General features: G+C 38.7%; 1 protein-coding gene across 1 annotated transcript in view; it reads left to right on the top strand.

The window, feature by feature from the left end:
* Positions 1-20499, top strand: part of CCDC93 (coiled-coil domain containing 93) — a gene marked incomplete in the record, with an annotated part of 1282969 nt that overhangs the window by 1213294 nt on the left and 49176 nt on the right. The window contains 1 exon segment of the mRNA XM_044074979.1: positions 2427-2540. Coding sequence (XP_043930914.1) covers positions 2427-2540 — 114 coding nt within the window.

The following is a 20499-nucleotide window of genomic DNA, read 5'->3' as shown; positions in this document are numbered from 1 at the left end:
TGTATATAAACCAGAGGAAAGGCAGATCTTCACACCCCAAGTAAACATACAAGGTAATGTTTTGCTTGGCATGATTTCATGGGTTAAGAAGACAATTGCTCTTGGAAGGGATACACTGGCAAATATCAAGCAGATCCTTTCCATGTGGCCTGTCAGCTACAGTGACTTTCACTGTCAAACTGTGAACTGCCCATTAAAAAATCTTGCTGTCAAGGGACATTTCACCACCAACTGCCTTCTGTTCTTTCCAGGTATTTCTCCACATTTGTACTCTAGCCACATGGTTGTTGCTTCATACCTTCGCACTGTTATACTGTTGTGACTAGGACTGCAAGGGTCAGGCCTCCCTTGGTATATTGGTACTTCAAGACTCGGCTTTCTAGGCCTCTTCCTTGGCTATTCTTTGGTCCTTCAACCCTTGGAGATTTACTTCTTAGAATTCAAACCAATGATAGTCCACCAAGGAGGATCCCCAACATGCTCATGCCATCAGGTGATGTTCAGTGAGTTGGTCAGCAGTACCTTCCTTCTGTCCACTTGTGCTTGAACAATTGCTCCGTCATTTGCTGTTGGATTGCCCAGCAAGTATCGATTGACATATGTTTAATGGTGTAGATATAGATATCAAATTTTCATTTTTTCTTGATTTACGCAGTGTGATAGCTTAGTATTTGGGGATGAGCTAATGGGCTCAGGTGCCAATCCATACTGTCCCAGTGTGGGCTGTGATGACACAACATGCACCAGCATTGGATACCTGCCCTCAAGTACAAGACTTCCTGAGAAAAATGTGGTAGAGAGAGAGATGCATGTCTGGCTATGGCCTAATAAGTGGAGCTGAACTACCAATATTTGTAGGCTTTTGGGTAAGTACTAGGCTGGCTGCCGTTTTGGGCCATTTAGCCACTTTCTATTTTTGTGCTTGAAATAATCTATCTCATTTGCTTATAGGTTGGTCTTACCCATCCTAAAATTGATAATTATGTATGTAATGAGAATAACTGGGGCCATACCATAGATAATTCAAATAACTGGGGTCTTACCATAGATAACTCAAGGGGACACATGCATGGAATAAAGCATTAGGAGTTGCATTTGTCCATTAATAGTACAGAGGTACATTTTCTGTTTCCCATCCATAGCTTCAGGTTGTACTTGAAAATGGACAGGGATGAACTTTGTTTTATGTGGGTGGAGTCCATTCCAGAGCAGTAATATCCTCAGTGAGATATACCTGTCCCTCCAAACCGTTCTGTTCATGTTTCAGAAGAGCTTTAGATCCTTAGAGTATTTCTGATGCCCTTTGACTTGTTGATGTGCAATAAATCGTTCAGTAGTGGGTTGGAGGATGCCTTGTATGCCAGAAACAGGTTGCCTCTTATCAACCTGTAGGATAACGAGTAAAGTGATAGGGCTTTGAGTCAATACATTTAGGATATGTTTAGGTTTTATGTCCTTTTAATAAAGTATCTCATTGGGCATTCCAATTGTTGCATTTCTGGACAGATACATGTCAAAGGGAGCATTATATTCAGTGACTGGCCTAATGAGGTTGAGTTATCCACTGTGATGGTGTAAATGAGCAGATGATGCTGGCTGTCAGATCCAGGGGGAAGGATGTAGTTTGAGCTTACATTGTGGCTGGCAGTGCCTCAGTCAAGGAATAAGGTGAGTTTGGGCACTTGGTCTGTTAAGCACAGCTGCAATGCTGTACGTGGAAACTGGTGCACATTGTGTAGAAGCAGACCAGCACCACTAAACCAGTGTTGCAGGCCCTAGCAGTAGCTGTATGTATCTGTGCTGGCGTGAGGCTAATAAAGGTCAGGAAAATGTCTGTCTTCATAATAACTATCTGATTCCCAACTGGTTTCTCCTTTCAGTCTCATTTGATAATAGAAATGCTGGTGAGTTGATGAAAACACCTTTTGGAATAGACTAGATGGATACAGATTGATGTTGCAAAAGTAACCCCCTCCCCTACAAATAAAGTATGCCCCATTCAAAGACCCATGAAGGAATGTCCCACTGTGAATCAGGAGATGCAGTACGGATGTTTCCACTGTTTGTTTGCCACAACTCTGTCATACTGCTCTCTTTCTTTACTTTGATTGCTTTAAATTTCCTTTCATTTTATTCAAAATGTGGAAGGAGGAGTACTTTATAATATAGGGACTGCAGCTGTCTTTGTAGCATGGTATTTCAGTTTGCCATTAAAGCTGTTTGGGGCAACTATTTTCTTGGTTTGTTCAAAATCCACTGAGCAATACAGGAACAAATGAGTTGGGCTACATAGCAGATTTTTTAACCTTATACATTGTCTTTTGAAATAGTTTCTAAAACCCTTAGATAATGGCAGTTAGTACTTATTAGGTTTCCTAATTAAGAAACTGACGTAGCATTTTGCATGTAAATATTTTAATTAACAGATGGAAAAGAAAAAACAGGAGAACAAAATGAGGAGGGACCAGTTGAACGATGAGTATCTTGAACTTCTGGAGAAGCAAAGGCTGTATTTCAAAACTGTTAAAGAATTTAAAGAAGTAAGTAAACCAGTTTTAGAATTTTATATGTATTTTCTTTGCATGCTTAGCTCTTCAGAGCAGTCACTTAGCAGAGCTGTTTAGTTGCACAATTGTTTTTCTACCAAATGGAGCTTCCATTCCAAACTCTATTTCCCCACAGCCTGACAGCCATCAACCCTCCCTTCTTCAAGAGCCATCATCCCCAATCCCTAATCCTGGTCCTCTTGGCTGAGGTGAGCACCTGCATCACTACAGGGGAAAATCTGTGCCCTTCCCTGGCATGGGCTTGCTTCCTCACACTTACATGAGGGCTGTACTTAGTGGCATAAAATGCCAAACCCAAATGTCAAAGTCTGGCTGCTATTTTTATTATGCATTCCCCCACATGCACAGAAGTTTGGCCAGGTGGGATCATCTCCCTCCCCTGCCCCCAGAATGGATGAGCCAGCAGAAGTTGCTCACGTCCACTCTTCCCTTGCCAATTGCTCCATCCCCCCAAGCTGTTAGTCAAACTCAGGCCATCTGAGTTATGGTCAGGGCTTCATCCCTGTCTACCTCAGAGCTAGATCACATCCAGAATTCCTCGGCTATGCTCCGTAGATTTGGCTTATTGTTTTTGGTCCTCAGTTTGTCATTGGTGTTTTTAAATGATCACTTACAAATGAGTGGAGTGGATTTACTGTTGCTTCAAGGGAACAGTGACTAACTTAAACCCATTTTTTTTCTCAAACTGGACATGTATAGTTTTTAAAGTAAAGTTTTATTTTAACTAAAATCACTTTCTGCTATAATTAATTATTTGATCAACATTGTTTTGCATTAAATTAAAAGTTTTTACTATTCTTTCCTTCGAACAGCACATCAGAAGCATTGCTTCATAAGTACTTTTTGTGGGAAGATGTGAAAGACTCAGATCATCACATTGCTTGTAAATAGGTTCATAGTTGTATGCTAGGCTAATGACGACTGCAGCCATTATAAACCTAGCTGTGCAACCCAAATGTGACACACAAATGTGATTTATATAGCAGCGATTTATTGACAGTCTCTGTCCATCGGAGATGTAGGCACCGTACCAGGGGTGAATTTCCAATTATCCATCAGTCGTTCCAAATTGTGCTTAGACAGGGGTAAGGAGAAACTGCATGGATGTGGAAACTGTTAGAGAATGGGAATTCTCTAAGAAACGTATCTGTTTTTCCAGAATCTCCTAATTATGCCACAAGCAAAATTTAGGTCTTTTGATATTGTAGTTCTGATGCTGTTTTTTTGTGGTTGTGCAAAAGGTTCATCAAAAAAGGGTCCAGGGATGCATTTTATGCCAGGTAAAGATCACTTCTCAGAAGTCTGTATGATACAGAGTAAAGAGAAGGGTTTTAAGACGATCAGTGTAGGGCATTGTGTTTACTGCCTGTATCCTTTTTGTAAGGAACTTTTGTGGACATTCCAGTTGCTACATGACTCTGGTTAGGTACCTACCAAAGGGAGCATTATATTCTATGATGGCTTTGATGTAGAAGAGTACAGTGGTATGATGACCTATTTGAACCTAGATGCCATGCTCTTGCTTATAATCTGAGCACCATAGAAGGATTTTCTTACTACATTGAACACATGTTGGTTGAAGGTTAGGTTACTATCTACATGAGTTCTTAGATCCCGGACTAGTGAATCAACTTTTAGCAGCATTTTATTAATGACATAGTCAACTGGGGTGGTGGTCTTCAGAAAAGGTACTATAATGCATTTCTTGGTTTTGAGTTTTAAGCTGTAGCTTTGGCACCAGGAGTTTGCCTCTGTTAGATCTTCCTGAAGGGTGTTCTCATTTTGGGGGAACTCAATGACTCCCAGTTTGCAGTCATCTGCAAAGTTGGTTAGCCAAAGACCTCTGACATTGACTTTGACATCTGATAAGTAGATGCCAAAGAGGAATGGGCCAAGTACAGGGCCCTGGGGACTCCACTGGTGACTGGCCTCTTTGTGGAGGTGGCCTCATTGATTCTAACCTCCTGGGTCCTATCAGCGAGCCATCTAGCTCTCCAGAATGTTATAAAGGGGTTTATATCTATTTCTGTAAGTTTGTTGACAATGATCGAGTGTGGTATTGTATCAGATCTTGTAGCCAGATCTAGATAGGCAGTATGCACCATTTTCCTCTCATTCATAGTCTTGGTGACGTTTTCAAAGAAGACAACCAAATTCATTAAAGATGACCTTCCTTTGACAAAGCCAAGCTGGGATGGATCCAGTGTCTGGAGGTTTCCTATGTCCTTATTGATAATTACCATGATAATTCTTTGCATGGCTTTGCAAATAAGACTAGCCAGACTAATGAGTCTGTGGTTTCCAGGATCGTTTGAAGGTCCTCCCTTATCAGGAGGAATGGCCATCACAGTCCTCCATTCAGTTGGCACAAAGCCTGTTTTAAGACTGTAGTTAAATAATGACTAGTAATCCCGATAAGTCATATTTAAGTCAGTTAAGAGGCATCCAGGAATGTTATCAGGGCACAATGAGGCTGCGTTCTTGACTAGCAAGCATGGCCATTACATGCTTCTAGTTATAATTGAAGGGGTTACGTTTGAGGGTATTATTGGGTGATGGTTGGGGGTGGGGTAAAGTTGAAACTGAATTTGTTCACTAAAAGGTTGTCTATATCGTCAGGCTCTGTGAATGTAGCACCATTAATCACCAGTTTAGCACACTGCTGTGTGCTGCCCTTGAGGTTTCTGAATAGCTGAAGAAGGCCTTATGATCTTTCATTTGGAGGATATCTTGCTTTGCTTGACCTAATTATCCCTATTAGTTGCCTATTTAGTTTGATGAAAGAGTTTTTATATTTATGAGAATTACCCTTCCTGATTTTTGCCATCATTTTTTCCTTTTGTTGTATATCCTGTTTAATTTGGGATGCCACCAGGGCAGTTTTTTTGGAGCTAGTCCTAGGATTAATTCTGGTAGGTGCAGCAGCCTATGTGCTACCATTGACATGTTTGTACACAGTTTCTGAGAGCAGTTCAGCATAGGTTACTGTGTTTTCTGGGTTTGGAACGTGTTGAATTTTGACAAACCATCAAAGGTAATTTGCCTTGGAATAGCTCCTGTTACTTTTTTTAATGGGATTATGGAGTTAATGTTGATTTTGAAGTAGACAACTTTATGGTCAGCTCTCAGCAGGGAGGATAAGACATGGATGGGGGATGTAGCGTTCTCCCATATTTGTGAGTGTGAGATCCAGTATGTTGGAGCCTCAAGTGAGCGTATTCGCTATTTGGTCAAGAGTGTTTGAGTTTATGAAGTCCAGTAATCACTGTTCCTGTCATTTTGAGGCCATGTAGGATTCTCAGTCTATAGAGGGGTAATTAGTGACCCTTGATTCAGGTGTCAGGTAGGATGGTAATTGTCTGTAGTAGGTCCAAGTATGCATTGTGAGCTACATAGAGGGTGATGTATAACAAGCTTAGGATATGGTACAGGATTTTATCTATAGTGATCAGAGTGTGGCAAAACTCCAGCAAGTCATCCTGTTTGACCACCCTAGAGGCATGCTTATTATTGAGAACCACTTGACAGAGAGGAACCTTGACTAAAAAGTGACCAAGAACTCAAGGCAGTCGAAAGTGTCCCAACAAGGAACCACACAGTTAGTGCAGGAAAATGTAACGTTTATTACACAAAATGTTAAGTGCTTTCGTCCCTAAGTTGAGGGGGATAAAGAACTTTTAGATGAGCTTTTGACTGTTTTTGATCAGTGTGGTGGTGATATCTTGAAAAGTACTGTAGGTTAAATGAAAAAGAAATGCTTAAGCTTTTAGATGAGATACACAGTATTAAATCACTTAAGCGTGATTTGCTTTGAGTTTTACCAAAATGATTCCACTAATGTTTTGAGCATGTGAATAAGCAATTAGTGAAAAGCAAGATTAGCAAAAATAATAAGTTAGCCAGGAATGAACTAGCTTATGCTGAGTGCAAAGTCTACCCTTTACCTTTAGTCAGTAATATGGCACTGCCTGTATCTGATGGATGGAACGTTACAGGTGGCTACATTAGCAAGATGCCCCAAGCCAACCCCCACAGCCTCAAAGTGGTGAAGTGAGTGTTGACACAGAATGTGTTGATTTTTTTTAGATTCATCGGAACTTCTCCAACTCCGGCATTCTGAGAGGATAGCCAAGACAAAATTCCATCAGAATGCTTACAACAAAGGTGAAGGTTATACAAGAATTCAAGGCGACTTTCATGCCAAAGTCCCATCCCAAGAAATACAGGAGATAAGTGATCTCTGTGTCAGCCTGCTAATGGTGGCACCCACAGATGAAGTGATAGAACACAGTACTTCCCTTTTCCAAAGGCCAGTGCTATCTACACAAAATGGTTTTAAGATTTTTAATTACAGTTGTTTATCTCTGGAGGATAAGCATTTCAATTTGTTTAGTAAGGGATTTAAACATTAAGCACAAGAATTGCCACAGAAGCATCAAGAGCACACCAGACCGAAGTTTACTAATCCACAAGTAAAACAAATTTAGTGCTTTTATCCCATTGCCACCTATCAGTTTTTTTTTTTCCAGACTGTCCAGAAATCAAACTGATTGTCCGGTAGTCCGGAAAACACTGTACAAACACTGGTATTCTATTTCAAAAAAAGAAACAGATTTACTTTGTGTTTTTTCACATAAAGCATAGTAAATCTGCAGAAAAAAGGCATGACAGTTGGAAAAAGAGGGCGTTCCCCTCATGTGATGTTATGATGATGTCACACAAGGGGTGGAAAGTGGGTGGATAATGGGTGGGGTTATGGTAGGTGGAAGGAGGTGGCCCAAGTCCGGTAACCCTGCTGGTGAATGGGACTTCTTCAGAATAAGTAAAAAAAGTCAGAATATTCCTTTTTATACATAAAACCCCATTTCCTACATTTGATTGACAAGAACCATCAGCAGAAAGAAAAGTAATGCTCACTGCTGTGAGCTATACTCTATAGCAACACAGTTCAGTTGAAGTAAAAGCAAGCATTTGCCAAGCAATCATTATAAATAGAACATTCTGCAATTAAAACATCAAAGCACAGTTTATACTCACAAATACAAAAATAAATAGTATAGCAATAAAATTATGTAAATATATAAAATTGTATGTATAAATATAATTCATTAAAAAACATTAATTACACTTCCCACAGAAATGTTGTTAGCATGTTTGTCCACCTAATATAACTCCTACAATGTTAGACTACTGTATAAGTATGCTTTTTTTTGGATGTTAAAAACGATTACGCCATCCTTTTAAAATCAGAACACTCCATCACATTAAAATCAAAAGTCAAAGAGCTGCTTTCCATCTTAATAAACAACTAATAGACAGCATTTCATTTAGCCCATAGGGACTTGTAGCATTCGTCCTAAGGTGACACTTTTGTTTTTGACCTCTAATAAATCTTTCCAAGGTCCCCCTCTTTCATCCAGTTTCACATTGTCCTTTATGTAAAACTTAAAAGGATGGCCATTGTTTTTACTAATGTGTCTATGCAAAGCATTATATACATCTCTCCTTTTAATATCATAACGATGTTGATATACCCTTGTTTTAAAAGTTTTCTCAGTTTTACGTATCTAAAACTTGACACATCGAATGCACTGGGCCACGTATACCACTTGTTTGCTTAAACAGTGGCATTTGTGTTTGATGTGAACTTCTCTGTATCCCTCAATAAAAAAGGTACTACCCTCTAACATATAGTGGCATTGGCTACAGTGTCCACAAACCATCTTACCTGAAGAAGTACTAATTACAAGGTACCTTTCCAAAAGTTATTTTATATTGATGTCCTTCTTATAAATAATTCTGGGTTCCCCCAGCCAGTCTTGTAATGTTTTATCAATAGAAAAAAATGTCCCAGTTCCTCTGTATTACTCTTTTAATGGCTGGAAAATGTGTATTAAATGTAAGAATTAAAGCTTTACCTACACTTAACTCATTGCCTAGTTGGTCCCTTTTAGAAAAAGAGAAGTCTGTTATAACAAAGGGAAGTATAGCCCTTTGTCTTTTAATAAACACTTCCAAGGCTAAACTCTTAATAAATATTCTGGTGTACCCTTTTTTTTCCCCCAAGTATGCTTATCAATATTTCAATTTATCTGTAAAATGCTTCATTATCAGATATCATCCTAGCTAAATGGACAAGTTGCCCTTTCACCAGAGCCCTTTTTTTGAAAAAGGGGCTGCCAACTAAGGAAGTATAACAGTATATTGGAGTAAGTGGGTTTTCTATAAACAGATGACTCAATTATCCTCAACACCTTGTTCTTAATAATCATAACATCCAAATAAGCAATTTCTACTCCTGAAAAGTCGTTGTAAATTTAAATGTTAGTTGTGCCATTAGTGCAAGTGAAAAATTCCATCAGTCTATCCTCAGTATCATTCCAGAAAAATTATAATATCATCCAAAAACCTCCCTTAAAAGGCCCAAGATTCCCTGTAGGTGGAATTCAAAACATATTCCTCTTCCCAGTAGGCCACCACCAGATTGGCAAAGACAAAGATGCATGCTGCGCCCATAGAAACCCCTGTCTTTTGACGGAAAATCTGACCTTAAAAAAATATAAAGTTATTCATCCATGTAATCTCCATCAAGTGAGTGAGTAGCAAATTCTGTGCATGATTCATGTGGTTATTTTAACTAAATATTCATAGAACCACTCAAGGCCAACCTGGTACAGATGCTTAATATCAATTTTCACAAAAGTATTTGTTCGTTATATAAAGACTCTAATTCTAATTAAAAAATCCCATGAGTCCTTTAAAAGGTGGCCTATGTTCTTCATCTCTCCTTTTAATTTCAAATCAGTGAAGTTAGCTAAATAACTGGTCTTAGAAGCTGTAGAATCTACTATGGACCTTAATGGTGGATCATGCAGGTCTTTGTGTATTTTTGAAATTCCGAAAATGGAGGTTGTCCTAGGTGTTTCCATTATCAAAAATTCATATTCTTGTTGAGAAAGTTGGCCCTGTGTCAAAAAATCATATAACAAAGTGTCTATCCTATGACAAGTAATATTTCTTTCATTAGTGGACACCTCACCCACCCCTCTTCTCCCACTCCCTTCCCCTAACTCGCTACCTGTTGTCTTATTTCTTCTCTCTTCCAAGCTCTATATCCACTTCCAAAACCCCTCTTCTTTGGAGAGTATCACATACCATATCTCAAACCATATATACTCGTATGCATATACCCACCCTTTTATCATTTCTCTTTCTACGTTACCATCTGTGGTGCTTTTCTCCCCAGACCTCTGCTGAAAATGGGTTTCTGACTTATTCAGACTTTCCCAGTCAACAAATGTCAAATAAATAAATAAATAGGTGTCACTGTATAGGGTGGTTAACATTTTTTCAGAATAATCATTGTAGTTCATCATAACCAGACCCCCCCCCCCTTATTTGGTTTCATCATTCTGATTTGTCTGTTCTTTATAATATATTGTAAGTGAGTCTTTTCTTGATTAGGTAGATTGCTTCCCTTTCAAATTCCCACCTTGCATACATCTTACTCACACATTTTTTAAACAATTGTATCATAGGGTGTTGCGGGGGGGGGGGGTTACATATGCTAGGCCTTCCCAGTCTATTACTGTTGAATACAACGTTGCTGTTAGCAAAGTATAGACACAGGTTCAGTTTCCTGGTATACAATTTGAAATCAATTAACTCCTCATCAGTTCTAGCCATCCTGCCTGGCTGAAATGTGAGTCCTTTTTCAAATAGGTTGGCCCAGTCATTGTTAATCACAGCATTAATATAATTGTACAGTTTAAAGTCTCCTGAATCATTTATCTGTGGTTTGTTTTAGCCCACCCCCGCATGATGTCTCCCCAATTCTGGTTCGGATTCTGGTTTCCTCTCCTTGATTGTCCCCTCTGGGGGTATAACTCATGTCTCTGATTGTTCCTGTTCTTGATCCTTTCTGATCTCCTGAGGGGCAGGAACTCTAAAGAGGCATCAAGCCTAGGTGGTGCATTCCTATCCCCCTTAGTATTTTCCTTGATCAAATCGTAATCGTTATTACTCTCTGATAAAAGTAAACCATATCTGTTCTTATTTTTCACTGGGGGAGGGTAAGCTAACTTATTTTCATATTCTACTTTGTCTCTGTTCAATTTCTTCTCCTTTTTGTATTTTTGTATTGTATATCAACCAAAATTCTGTCTACTCTGTCATGTATATCACAGTAGTAATTTTCTTTAACAGGAAGCAATAAATTCTCAGTGATATTTGTGTTTAACACATTAATTTCCTGCATTAATTTGTCCATTTCCACAGTGTCCATAAATTCACAGCCGTGCCTCTCAAATAACTTAAGCAAATCCAAGTGTAATATATATCCAGTCACTAGGCCTGTTGGAAACTTCTAACATCTCAGTCCTTTAGGCACTCTCTGCACTCTTATACACTCTTTATATATTTTATTTTATATCTTTTATATATTTACATATTTTATTGTTATATTTGTTTTGTATGTATTTGAGTGTAAACTGTGCTTTGACTTTTTAACTGCAGAATGTTCTGTCTATAATGATTTCTTGCTTTTACTTCAATTGGACTCTATTGCTAAAGCTCACAGCAGTGGGTGTTACTTTTGTCTGATTATGATTTTTGCCAATCAAATGTAGGGGAGGGGTTTTATGTATAAAAAGAATGTTCTGAGTTTTTTTTTTTTTTTTGTTACTTATTCTGAACTCCCATTCTTAAGGGATGAAAGTGCTAAACGTGTTTTCTTTGTGGATTAATAAACTTTGGTCTGGTGTGCTCTTGACGCTTCTGTGGCAATTTTTGTGCTTAGTTTTTGAGTTTCAGTGGTTTTAGTAAGGGATTTACATTTGTCAGAAAGAGAAATCCGTAGAGTTAACTTGGCTTATTTATTTGAAACATTATCATATTTCAATATACCTCAGCTTTTTATTTCTATGTTAAGAAATTTATACAAGAATGCATACACTAGTTTATATATAAATCATGAATGTTCCAAAAGGATTCAAATTAAAAATGGAACTCGACAGGGGTGCCCATTGTCTCCCATACTGTTTAATCTGTATTTGGAACCTTTATTTCTTCATATGAAACAAAAAGTTTTTTATAATTCTCCTATACTTCTTGGGATAAAGGTTAGGATGGCTGCTTTTGCAGATGATTTAAATATATACAGTACCACACCGGTGTCAGATACGGAAAAATACTAACAGCAATACAAACCTTTGAGAAAATTGCTAATTACAAACTAAATTTTAAAAAACCAAAATATCCTCTAAAGACACCTACACCTTTTCAATGCTACCATTGATAGGACCGAATAAGGACAGAAGAAAGAATAAAATATTTGGGGATTGACTTTTCAACTGAAAATAGAGAATTTTTATCAACAATATTAAGGCAACTGGAGACCGAATAACAATGGATTTGAAAAGATGGAGTAAGTTGAAGCTACCGATGATGGCAAGAGCAGCGATAATAAAATGAACGTTCTCCCAGAATGCTATATATTTTAGAGCAGCACAACTTAAAATCACGAAATCCTTTTCAAGCAATTTCAGATAGGACTGGGGAAATTTCTGTGGGAACCCAGAAAAGCGAGAATATCCTATGAAAAACTGATGGCTCCTAAAACGAGGGGTTGGATTTACCAGATTTTGAGATGTATTATACAGTGATTTAGGCCAATAGGATTTTAAGGGTGTCTTACTTGGATAGTGAAAATAGAAAATGGATACCCAAATGGGTACTGCTAAATTATAAACATATAAAAGGGAAGAGAATTAATGTTAAAGCTGTACCATTTTGAATATAAAAACATTGAGTAAATATGAGTTAATGGAACACATCAAGGTATGGGCAGTGGCGACTCAAACTCTGTTTGCCTCCTTGAACCTTTTAAAATATATGATGATGTTTCAACCGTTTGATGGAAATCCTAATATAACTATTGGTAATCAACTGATAGACTTAAAGAAATATCCATTTATTAAGGAATTAACTGTAAGGGATTTATACCCCTTCCTAGGAGTAGCGGTACATGATATCTTAAAAGAGATGAATCTTCCCATCTCTTATTTAATTATAATGTGGCAGTTAAAAGATTTGACCATAAATTATTTTACCAGTTCTGAAATAAAAAAAGAGGAACTAGTTATTTCAGGTCATCTGTGGGAAGCATTGCAACAAGACAGAAAATATATATCCTCAGCGTATAAAATGGCAAAAGAGAGAAAATATAATAATCATATTCTGTTATCCAAATACTGGAGAGAAATTGCCATCCCTAGACGACAGTAAAATAGTAGAGGCGTTTAACTTAACATTAAAATCCGTATCACTTCAAAAACTGGTCTTTACTCAATTGATGATATTTAACAATGCATATTATACCCATCTTACACTTCATAAATTTGATTCAAAAAAGTCACCTAAATGTCCACAGTGTGTAGATCAGACAGCAGACCTGTTACACATGTTCTGGAGTTGCAAGTGCATTTATAAATTATGGAATTCTTTAAAGTTACAACTACAAAAAATGGGTTACCAAAACTCAACACTCTCCTGGGAATTTCTGATTTTACATATTTCACCTGAGAATTTGGACAAAACAAAAAAAGATTGTAATTATGAATATTAGTTTACTAATGAAATTATATATAGCCTCAAATTGGTTGAACCCAGCACAGGTGTCGTGGCAAAATTTCAGGCTGTTAGCGATTAAGCATATATTAGCGCACAAATTGTTAATTAGAAATAATAAGAAAAGTATAAACAGCATAAAAATTTGGGAACAAATCTTTAATATTATTTTGGCGTAGCGGTTCCTATCCACTTTCCGTCAGGACATTCTGTATGTGTACCAACACATTCTTGGATTAGATAGAAAATGTAGAAATAATACAAATTATTGGCTTGAGTTGGTTTATAATTGTCTATTGTAGATGCTTTTATGTTTAATTTTTTGTGATTTTAATTTCCTGTACTTGGTTAAAATGATATTTATTCTTAATGTATTATAGGGAAATTCAAAATGGAACTAAAACATTGGAAGCAATATTGTACATAATGTAAATAGTGTGTGAAATGTAAAATGGTTTGGCAAAACAATAAAAATGATTATTGAAAAAAAAGAAAAAAAAAAAAAAAAAAGAAAGAGAAATCCGTAGTATCTCTCAAAGTCTTAGAAAAACCCAGCATGCAACCTATACTGGGTCCAAAGTAAACCAAAACAAAACTTTGCAGTGTGGAGGGTGTGATGTCAACTTCCTAAATTATGTTATACACTTAGTTGATGAAGTATTTTATTTGATACCAAAGCGATCTTTGTTAAACGTTGTATATTTATTAATATTCTGGTAGATGTCTACTGGTAGATCTTTTTGTTAGTCAGTCATTTTTTAGTTTGTTTGTTTCTTAATAACATTTTGATTAGATGCTTAGCATATAGAAAGTGTTAATAAAACTGGTCTTAGATTGTAATTTGTCTCTAGCTTTCTAGATTCAGTTTTAGTTATCACAGTCTCTGATTACACTATGTTGTTAAGGGGTAAGGGGAACTTTGCTAAAGGAATGATTTAATGCTTTTAATGCTTTTATTGCTCTTAACAGGATTACCCTCTGTAATCACTCCCTTGCTCCAAATAACCTGATCATATATAAATAATGAGTGTTTTTGATGCTTTTCATTATACTACGCTAGGATCACTAGTTTGTGTGATTCAGTAAAGGCTATTCCATGTTTAACTCAGCTGTGGACTACCTACTATTTTTTAGTAGATTATTTTGTAGCGCATATTTTATAGTTATATTTTTATAGTTTGATTTTTATTAAGCGAACTAAGTGCATAACATAATTTAAGAAGTGAACATCATACCCTCCACTCTGCAAAGTTTCTTCTTGGTTTGGATTTACATTTGTCCTTACATTTCATTATGATATCGCAGACTACTAGATTTAAAGTTATTTATAAGGAAAATTAACTTTCAAATTCTATTTCAGGGTCAATCACGCATTCAAACACAAGCCAATGAATTTGCTAGAGAAAGCACATTCAGTCCCCCTATACCTTGCTGTTATATGACATATATTATGAGAAGGGTTTAAGGAGACTGTTTCAACAGTCACAGCATAAGTTTGTTAATAATTTAAATGTAGAAGAAAAGTCACTTTTGAACAAGTTAATTAATAACCACCAAATCAGAATTATGAAGCCAGACAAAGGGGGAGAGATGGTCCTTATGGAGTCCATTGATTACATGGCTAGAGTGTATAAGCTCTTAGACAATGAAATTCAGTATACAAGAATATCTAGAAATGAAATAAATATTGTCTGTTGAAATCTTGATTCATACCTCAAAGACCTTTTTGATCAGGATGCTATCGGTAATAATTTGTGCAAGTTCTTTATGGTTGATAACCCAGTGATTCCAGCTATATTTGGCATCCACAAGAATGTAAATGACCCATCCCTACATATACTATGGCTTCAGCGGCAGTGTCCAAGAACCACCCCCTAGCTCTATTTATAGAGGGAATTTGAAGAATGTTTTTAATCAATTCCCATGTATTTTGCATGACTCCTGGGACTTCCTACGTCATATCCAGCACAACATGTGCAATGAGGACTGCTTGTTAGTAACAATAGATGGACTTGATCTGTTTTCTTACATACTTCATGATACACGCTTAGAGTGGTTTAATGAAGCTTGTACTTCACACTAAAACTGTAAATATACTAGGGGAATTTGTGGAACTGGTATTATTTAATAACTTATACTATGAAAGTGAATACTTTAAACACATTTCAGGTGTGGCAATGTGGGCAGCACAAATTTCAGGTGTGGCAATGGGTGGCATGTGTCCCCTTGTACACCAATATTATCCTTTGGCACTGAGAACCAAAGTCCGTGTTCAGTTCTGAGTATATGCAGTTTGTTGTCACGTATTTGTTTCTTGGATGACATCTTCATATTTTTGGAAAGGGAATGTGAATGAGTTGGAGAAAATTATTGGATTATTAAATTCTTTTACTGATTTTTTTTTTTTTTTTTTTTTTAATTTACTTTTTCTTACTCATTAGATATAATCAACTACCTAGATATTACTTTAGTGAAGGATACAGATAAACCTAGCTTCAGTTCATTATTGTGTAGGAAACCTACATATTCAAACACATTTTTACATTTTACTAGTAACCATCCTTTTACATGGAAAAAGTCCAGTAAAACGTCAGATGGTTTAAATATCCAGAACTGTGTCAGGGGACGACCAGTTCTTGGTAGAACTTGGTAATTTGATAGAAATGTTTGTTGAGCGAGGTTGACCGCTTAAGATGTGAATGCTGTCAAAGATGAAGTTTGTCAGAAACATGTTAAATAATTGTTTCCTCTGGCAGTGAGTGGTTTCCAAAGTGTAGAAAAAGTCTGTTGAGCCTGCAAATTTTGAGCAAACCATGCTAATTAAATACAGCCCATTAAGTAATGATATCAAGCAGATTTTAACTAATAATTGGAGAATCATTGATTATGATGAATCTGTAAGGAACGTATTGGGTGACAATCCTAAATTTGCTTACAAGAGACACTTTAATTTGAAAGAAAGACTAGAATCAGCTACAGCTATAAACAATGCTACCACCAGGCCTGTTAAAGGCCTATGGGGATGTTCATCGTGTTTCACTGTTGCAGTCATTACTCTTGGGTTATCCTGCTGGCAGGCTACCCTCAGTCGGCCAGAATTCCAAAGTCTAGGTCCGGCGTCAGTTGCTGTCGCCTCTTCCCTGACATCAGTGCGCCAGGGGTATAAAAGATGCAGCCGACACCATTTTCCTCAGTCTTTCTTGCCGCGCTGTGCCCGAAGCAAAAGCAGTTCACAAGTGCCGGTCGGCCGACTCCTGAGATTTTCAAATCCGAATTTCAGAACCGAAGTCTTCATTAAAGCTAAGTACCCCATTGGGGAAACTTTTCTCTTGCTCCAGACCGATGTCAGAAAAAGTTAACAATTGTATTTCTTGTGGGAAGCAAATACCTCATAAGGATTTTCACTCTTACTGTATTCCTTGCCTAGGCCCTGATCACAACGTTGCTAGCTGTCGGTTTCATGCTAGATTTAACCAACACAATATCAAGCGTTGGTTTGATTTTGCATTTCATTAATTTGGCCGAAGATTTAATTATATAATGCCGTTGGACCAGCCGTCAACCGGAGTTTACAAAAAACGCAAGGACAAGGAAAAGGATAGGCATCCGAGGTCCAAAACCGACGACGAAGCCTCTGCTAGGCCAGTCGCCGGTTCGCCAGTTCTCAGTGAGGCGCTTTCGCAGCCCCTGGCGCCCGCTACCTCAGAGCCACAGGCCGCTTCCGACTACCACGTGGAGCTGACTGGGCCTCTGGAAACTCAAGGTATTGGACACTCGGAAATCATTCCCTCAGATGGGTACGGAGCCGCTGAGCAGGCATCTGCTTCTGAAGGTGTCTTCAGACCTACACAACTATATATTAAGCCATCTTCAGCTTCAAAGACAAAGACTAAAGCAGCTCTAAAGACAAAGAAACAAGTACAGCATTCTCCTTTTCAGACTTCCATGCCTAAAAAGCAGATGCTCAAAATGGCTGAAGACCTAATTAGTTTGATCAGGGGCTCCCAACGCCCTCCTGATAAGAGGCCTAGGCAAGAGACTGAGTATGATTCTTCTGATCAGTTTTCTATTTCCTCTGATTCCTCTTCTGAACAGGATTACTCCATGCTTCCCTATGAGGATTCTGATGCTGAAGAATCCATTCCTTCAGCCTCTCCTCCTGAGGATTATTCTTTTGGGGAAACCCTGCATACCATGAGGGAGCATTTCCACTGGGAGAGCCAAGATTATTCTGAATCTAAGAAAAGGCTCAGAGACTTTCTGCTACTTCCTCAGCACAGACCCCTTGCTATTCCACCTGTCCTGGATATTGTAGATGATGTATTTTCAGAGTCCGGCCTGTCCCCTGACTCTCTACCCCCTGCACCTGCTAAGCCAGACAGGTACTACAGGGTCCCGAATTCTCATAAATTCCTATATAAAAACCCCGCTGCTGACCCAGAAACTATATCTCAGGGTCCCAAAGGGGTTAAAGCTTCCACTGCAAAAAACCCTGTCCCCTCTGATAGGGATTCTAGGGCTCTAGACAGGTGGGGAAAAAAGTCTACACTTCTGCTACCCTGGCTGTAAGGGCTTTAAATTGTCAGTTTCATATGCTTAAATATCAGCAATATTTAATGTCACTGCTTAAACATAAATTGTTGACAAATACTGAAGGTTCAGAGAACAAAGAATTGCAGGATTTATTGCATGCAGCTTGAACAAGTTGGAAAACATACTTTGCAATGTGGTTATGATTCACTGGAGGCCTCTTGCAGGGCCGCTGTTACAGGTTCTGTTATTAGAAGGCATGCTTGGTTAAAGGAACAGAATCTGCCTGATCATGTTAAAGCAAAATTATTAGATGACCATTACAGCATGACACTTGTTTGGTACTAAAGCAGAAGAGGTGTTGAAAAAATGGAGGATAAAGCAAAATGCATGCAGACAGTCAAGGATTTCTTACAGATGCAGCCACCCAGGTTTAGCAGGAACTGGCCCACAAAAAATTGGTCCTTTCCAGTGTCAGACAGACCACAAAGAGGCAGATACAGGCATCCCAGAGGCAGATCTCAGCCCCAAGGCTCATACAGGCCTAAACAATAGGGTGCTCCTACCGCCAAAAGCGGAGAAGACAAATCACAACCTTACAGGAAACAGTTCCAATGACTTTCCTCTTCCAGATCCAAGCACTTTTCTTTTGGCAGCCCCCTTAGGGGGAAAACTAGCACTTTGGCAAATGGTTACCCAAGACAAATGGGTCCTGAACATAGTGTCCCAAGGCTACAGGTTCCATTTTCACACCCTACCAAGGTCAAAAGGTATGCCAGACGTGCCACACAATCAATGGGCAGAGGCACAAAAACAAATTACAGCCCTCATGGACATGAGGGCCATTCAGCAAGTACCACAACAAGAGCAGGGGCAAGGATTTTACTCCATACTTTTTCTAGTACCCAGAAAGGACAAAACCTGGAGACCAATACTGGACCTGTCAATTTTAAATATGTTTCTGGAAGTTCCAAAATTCAAGATGTTGACTCTACAGCAGCTACTGCCCATGCTGGGCAAGAAGGCTTGGCTCGTAACTTTGGACCTAAAAGAGGCATGCCTGCATGTCCGAATCAGACAATCTTGCAGAACATACCTCAGATTCATAGCTGGCTCAATGCATTACCAATTCTCTGCACTGCCCTTTGGCTTATCTACTGCGCCCAGGGTCTTCACAAAATGCCTGGCATCAGTAATAGCGTTTGCCAGACAAAAAGGAATTCAAATATATCCCTACTTGGACGACTGCCTAATTCAAGCAGAGAACAAAGACATTCTTCTGAAGCATCTGGCGTTTGTAAAAAGATTACTAATTGGTCTAGGGTACACAGTAAATGAAAAGAAATCAAAACTAGTGCCCTCTCAAGAGATAATATTCCTGGGTGCAAGCTTAAATACAACTGCCCAGATGGCTTATCTCACGCCAGACAAACAAAAGCATCTGACTACTTACTTCAAGAAATTGGCAACACAAGCCCACTTATCTGCAAGGAAAATCCTGCAGGCCTTGGGTTTCATGGCATCTTGCATTCTACTAACTCCATATGCCAGACTGCATATGAGGAAACTACAATGGTACCTAAAAAGTGTTTGGACTCAGCATTGCCACAGCCTGGAGACAGTAATTGCACTCATTCCCTGCCTACAACAGGAGTTTCGATGGTGGGCAGAAGCCTGTCACCATAACAAGGGTCTGCCATTCAGTGTACCCAGAGCCAGACAGACACTGACAACGGCTGCATCAGGTTATGCCTGAGGGGCCCATATGGCAGGAAAATGTATTCAGTGCACATGGTCTGCAAACTAGATGCATCTTCACATCAATCAAAAAGAGATGCTAGCTGTTCAAAATGCCCTGACAGCTTTCAAGGACCTGCTTCATCCAGGACAGCTACTGATAAAAGACAGACAACACTATGGTCATGTGGTACATAAACAAGCAGGGAGGTACACATTCCTACCCCCTATGCAGACAAGCAATGACCTTATGGGACACAGCATTGGCTTTTCATATTCACCTGCAAGCACAATTCCTACCAGGAAAAACAAATACTCTGGCAGACGAACTAAGCAGAAACCTCATGGATCCCCACGAATGGAAACTGCATCCACAAGTCTTCAGCATGATAATAAGGAAATGGGGATGCCCAGACATAGATCTATTTGCCTCCCATCACAACTGCCAATTGCAGAGATTTTGCACAATGATTTATCACAAGCAAGCATGGAAAGTGGACGCCCTATCCTTCAGCTGGAAAAATCTAATGGTATATGCTTTTCCCCCACTGCCTCTCCTTCCCAGGGTACTCCTAAAGGTCAGACAAGAGAAGCCAAAAATGATACTGATTTCACCAGACTGGCCATGCCAGCAGTGGTACCCAATCCTAAAGAGCTTGTCTCAAGGTCCAGCATGGATATTGCCTCAAACTTCTCACTTGCTGACCCAACAAAACAATCAGATCCTGCACAGCCAACTCAGGACCTTAAATCTGGCAGCATGGTGGATAATGTAGCCATTCAGAACACTCCTCTTTCAAAAGCTGTTATGGATGTTATCTTGGAGGCCAGGAGGCCCAGCACCAGAAAATCTTATGCAGAAAAATGGAAGAGATTCTGTGCTTGGAAACAGGAACAAGGCATTGACACGTGTGTACCAACCATCCCTCAGATTTTACAATACCTAACTGAGATGCTAAACAAAGGCCTTTCCTTCTCATCAATTAAGATTCATGCCTCTGCCATTTCAGCCCATTACAATACGGAACCACCTATCTTT

This window comes from Protopterus annectens, chromosome 6.part0, assembly GCF_019279795.1.
Source record: "Protopterus annectens isolate FY-2018-M chromosome 6.part0, PAN1.0, whole genome shotgun sequence".
Taxonomy (NCBI): Eukaryota; Metazoa; Chordata; order Ceratodontiformes; family Protopteridae; genus Protopterus; species Protopterus annectens.
The sequence above is the reverse complement of the archived record's forward strand: the minus strand, read 5'-3'. Positions and strand labels throughout refer to the sequence as shown.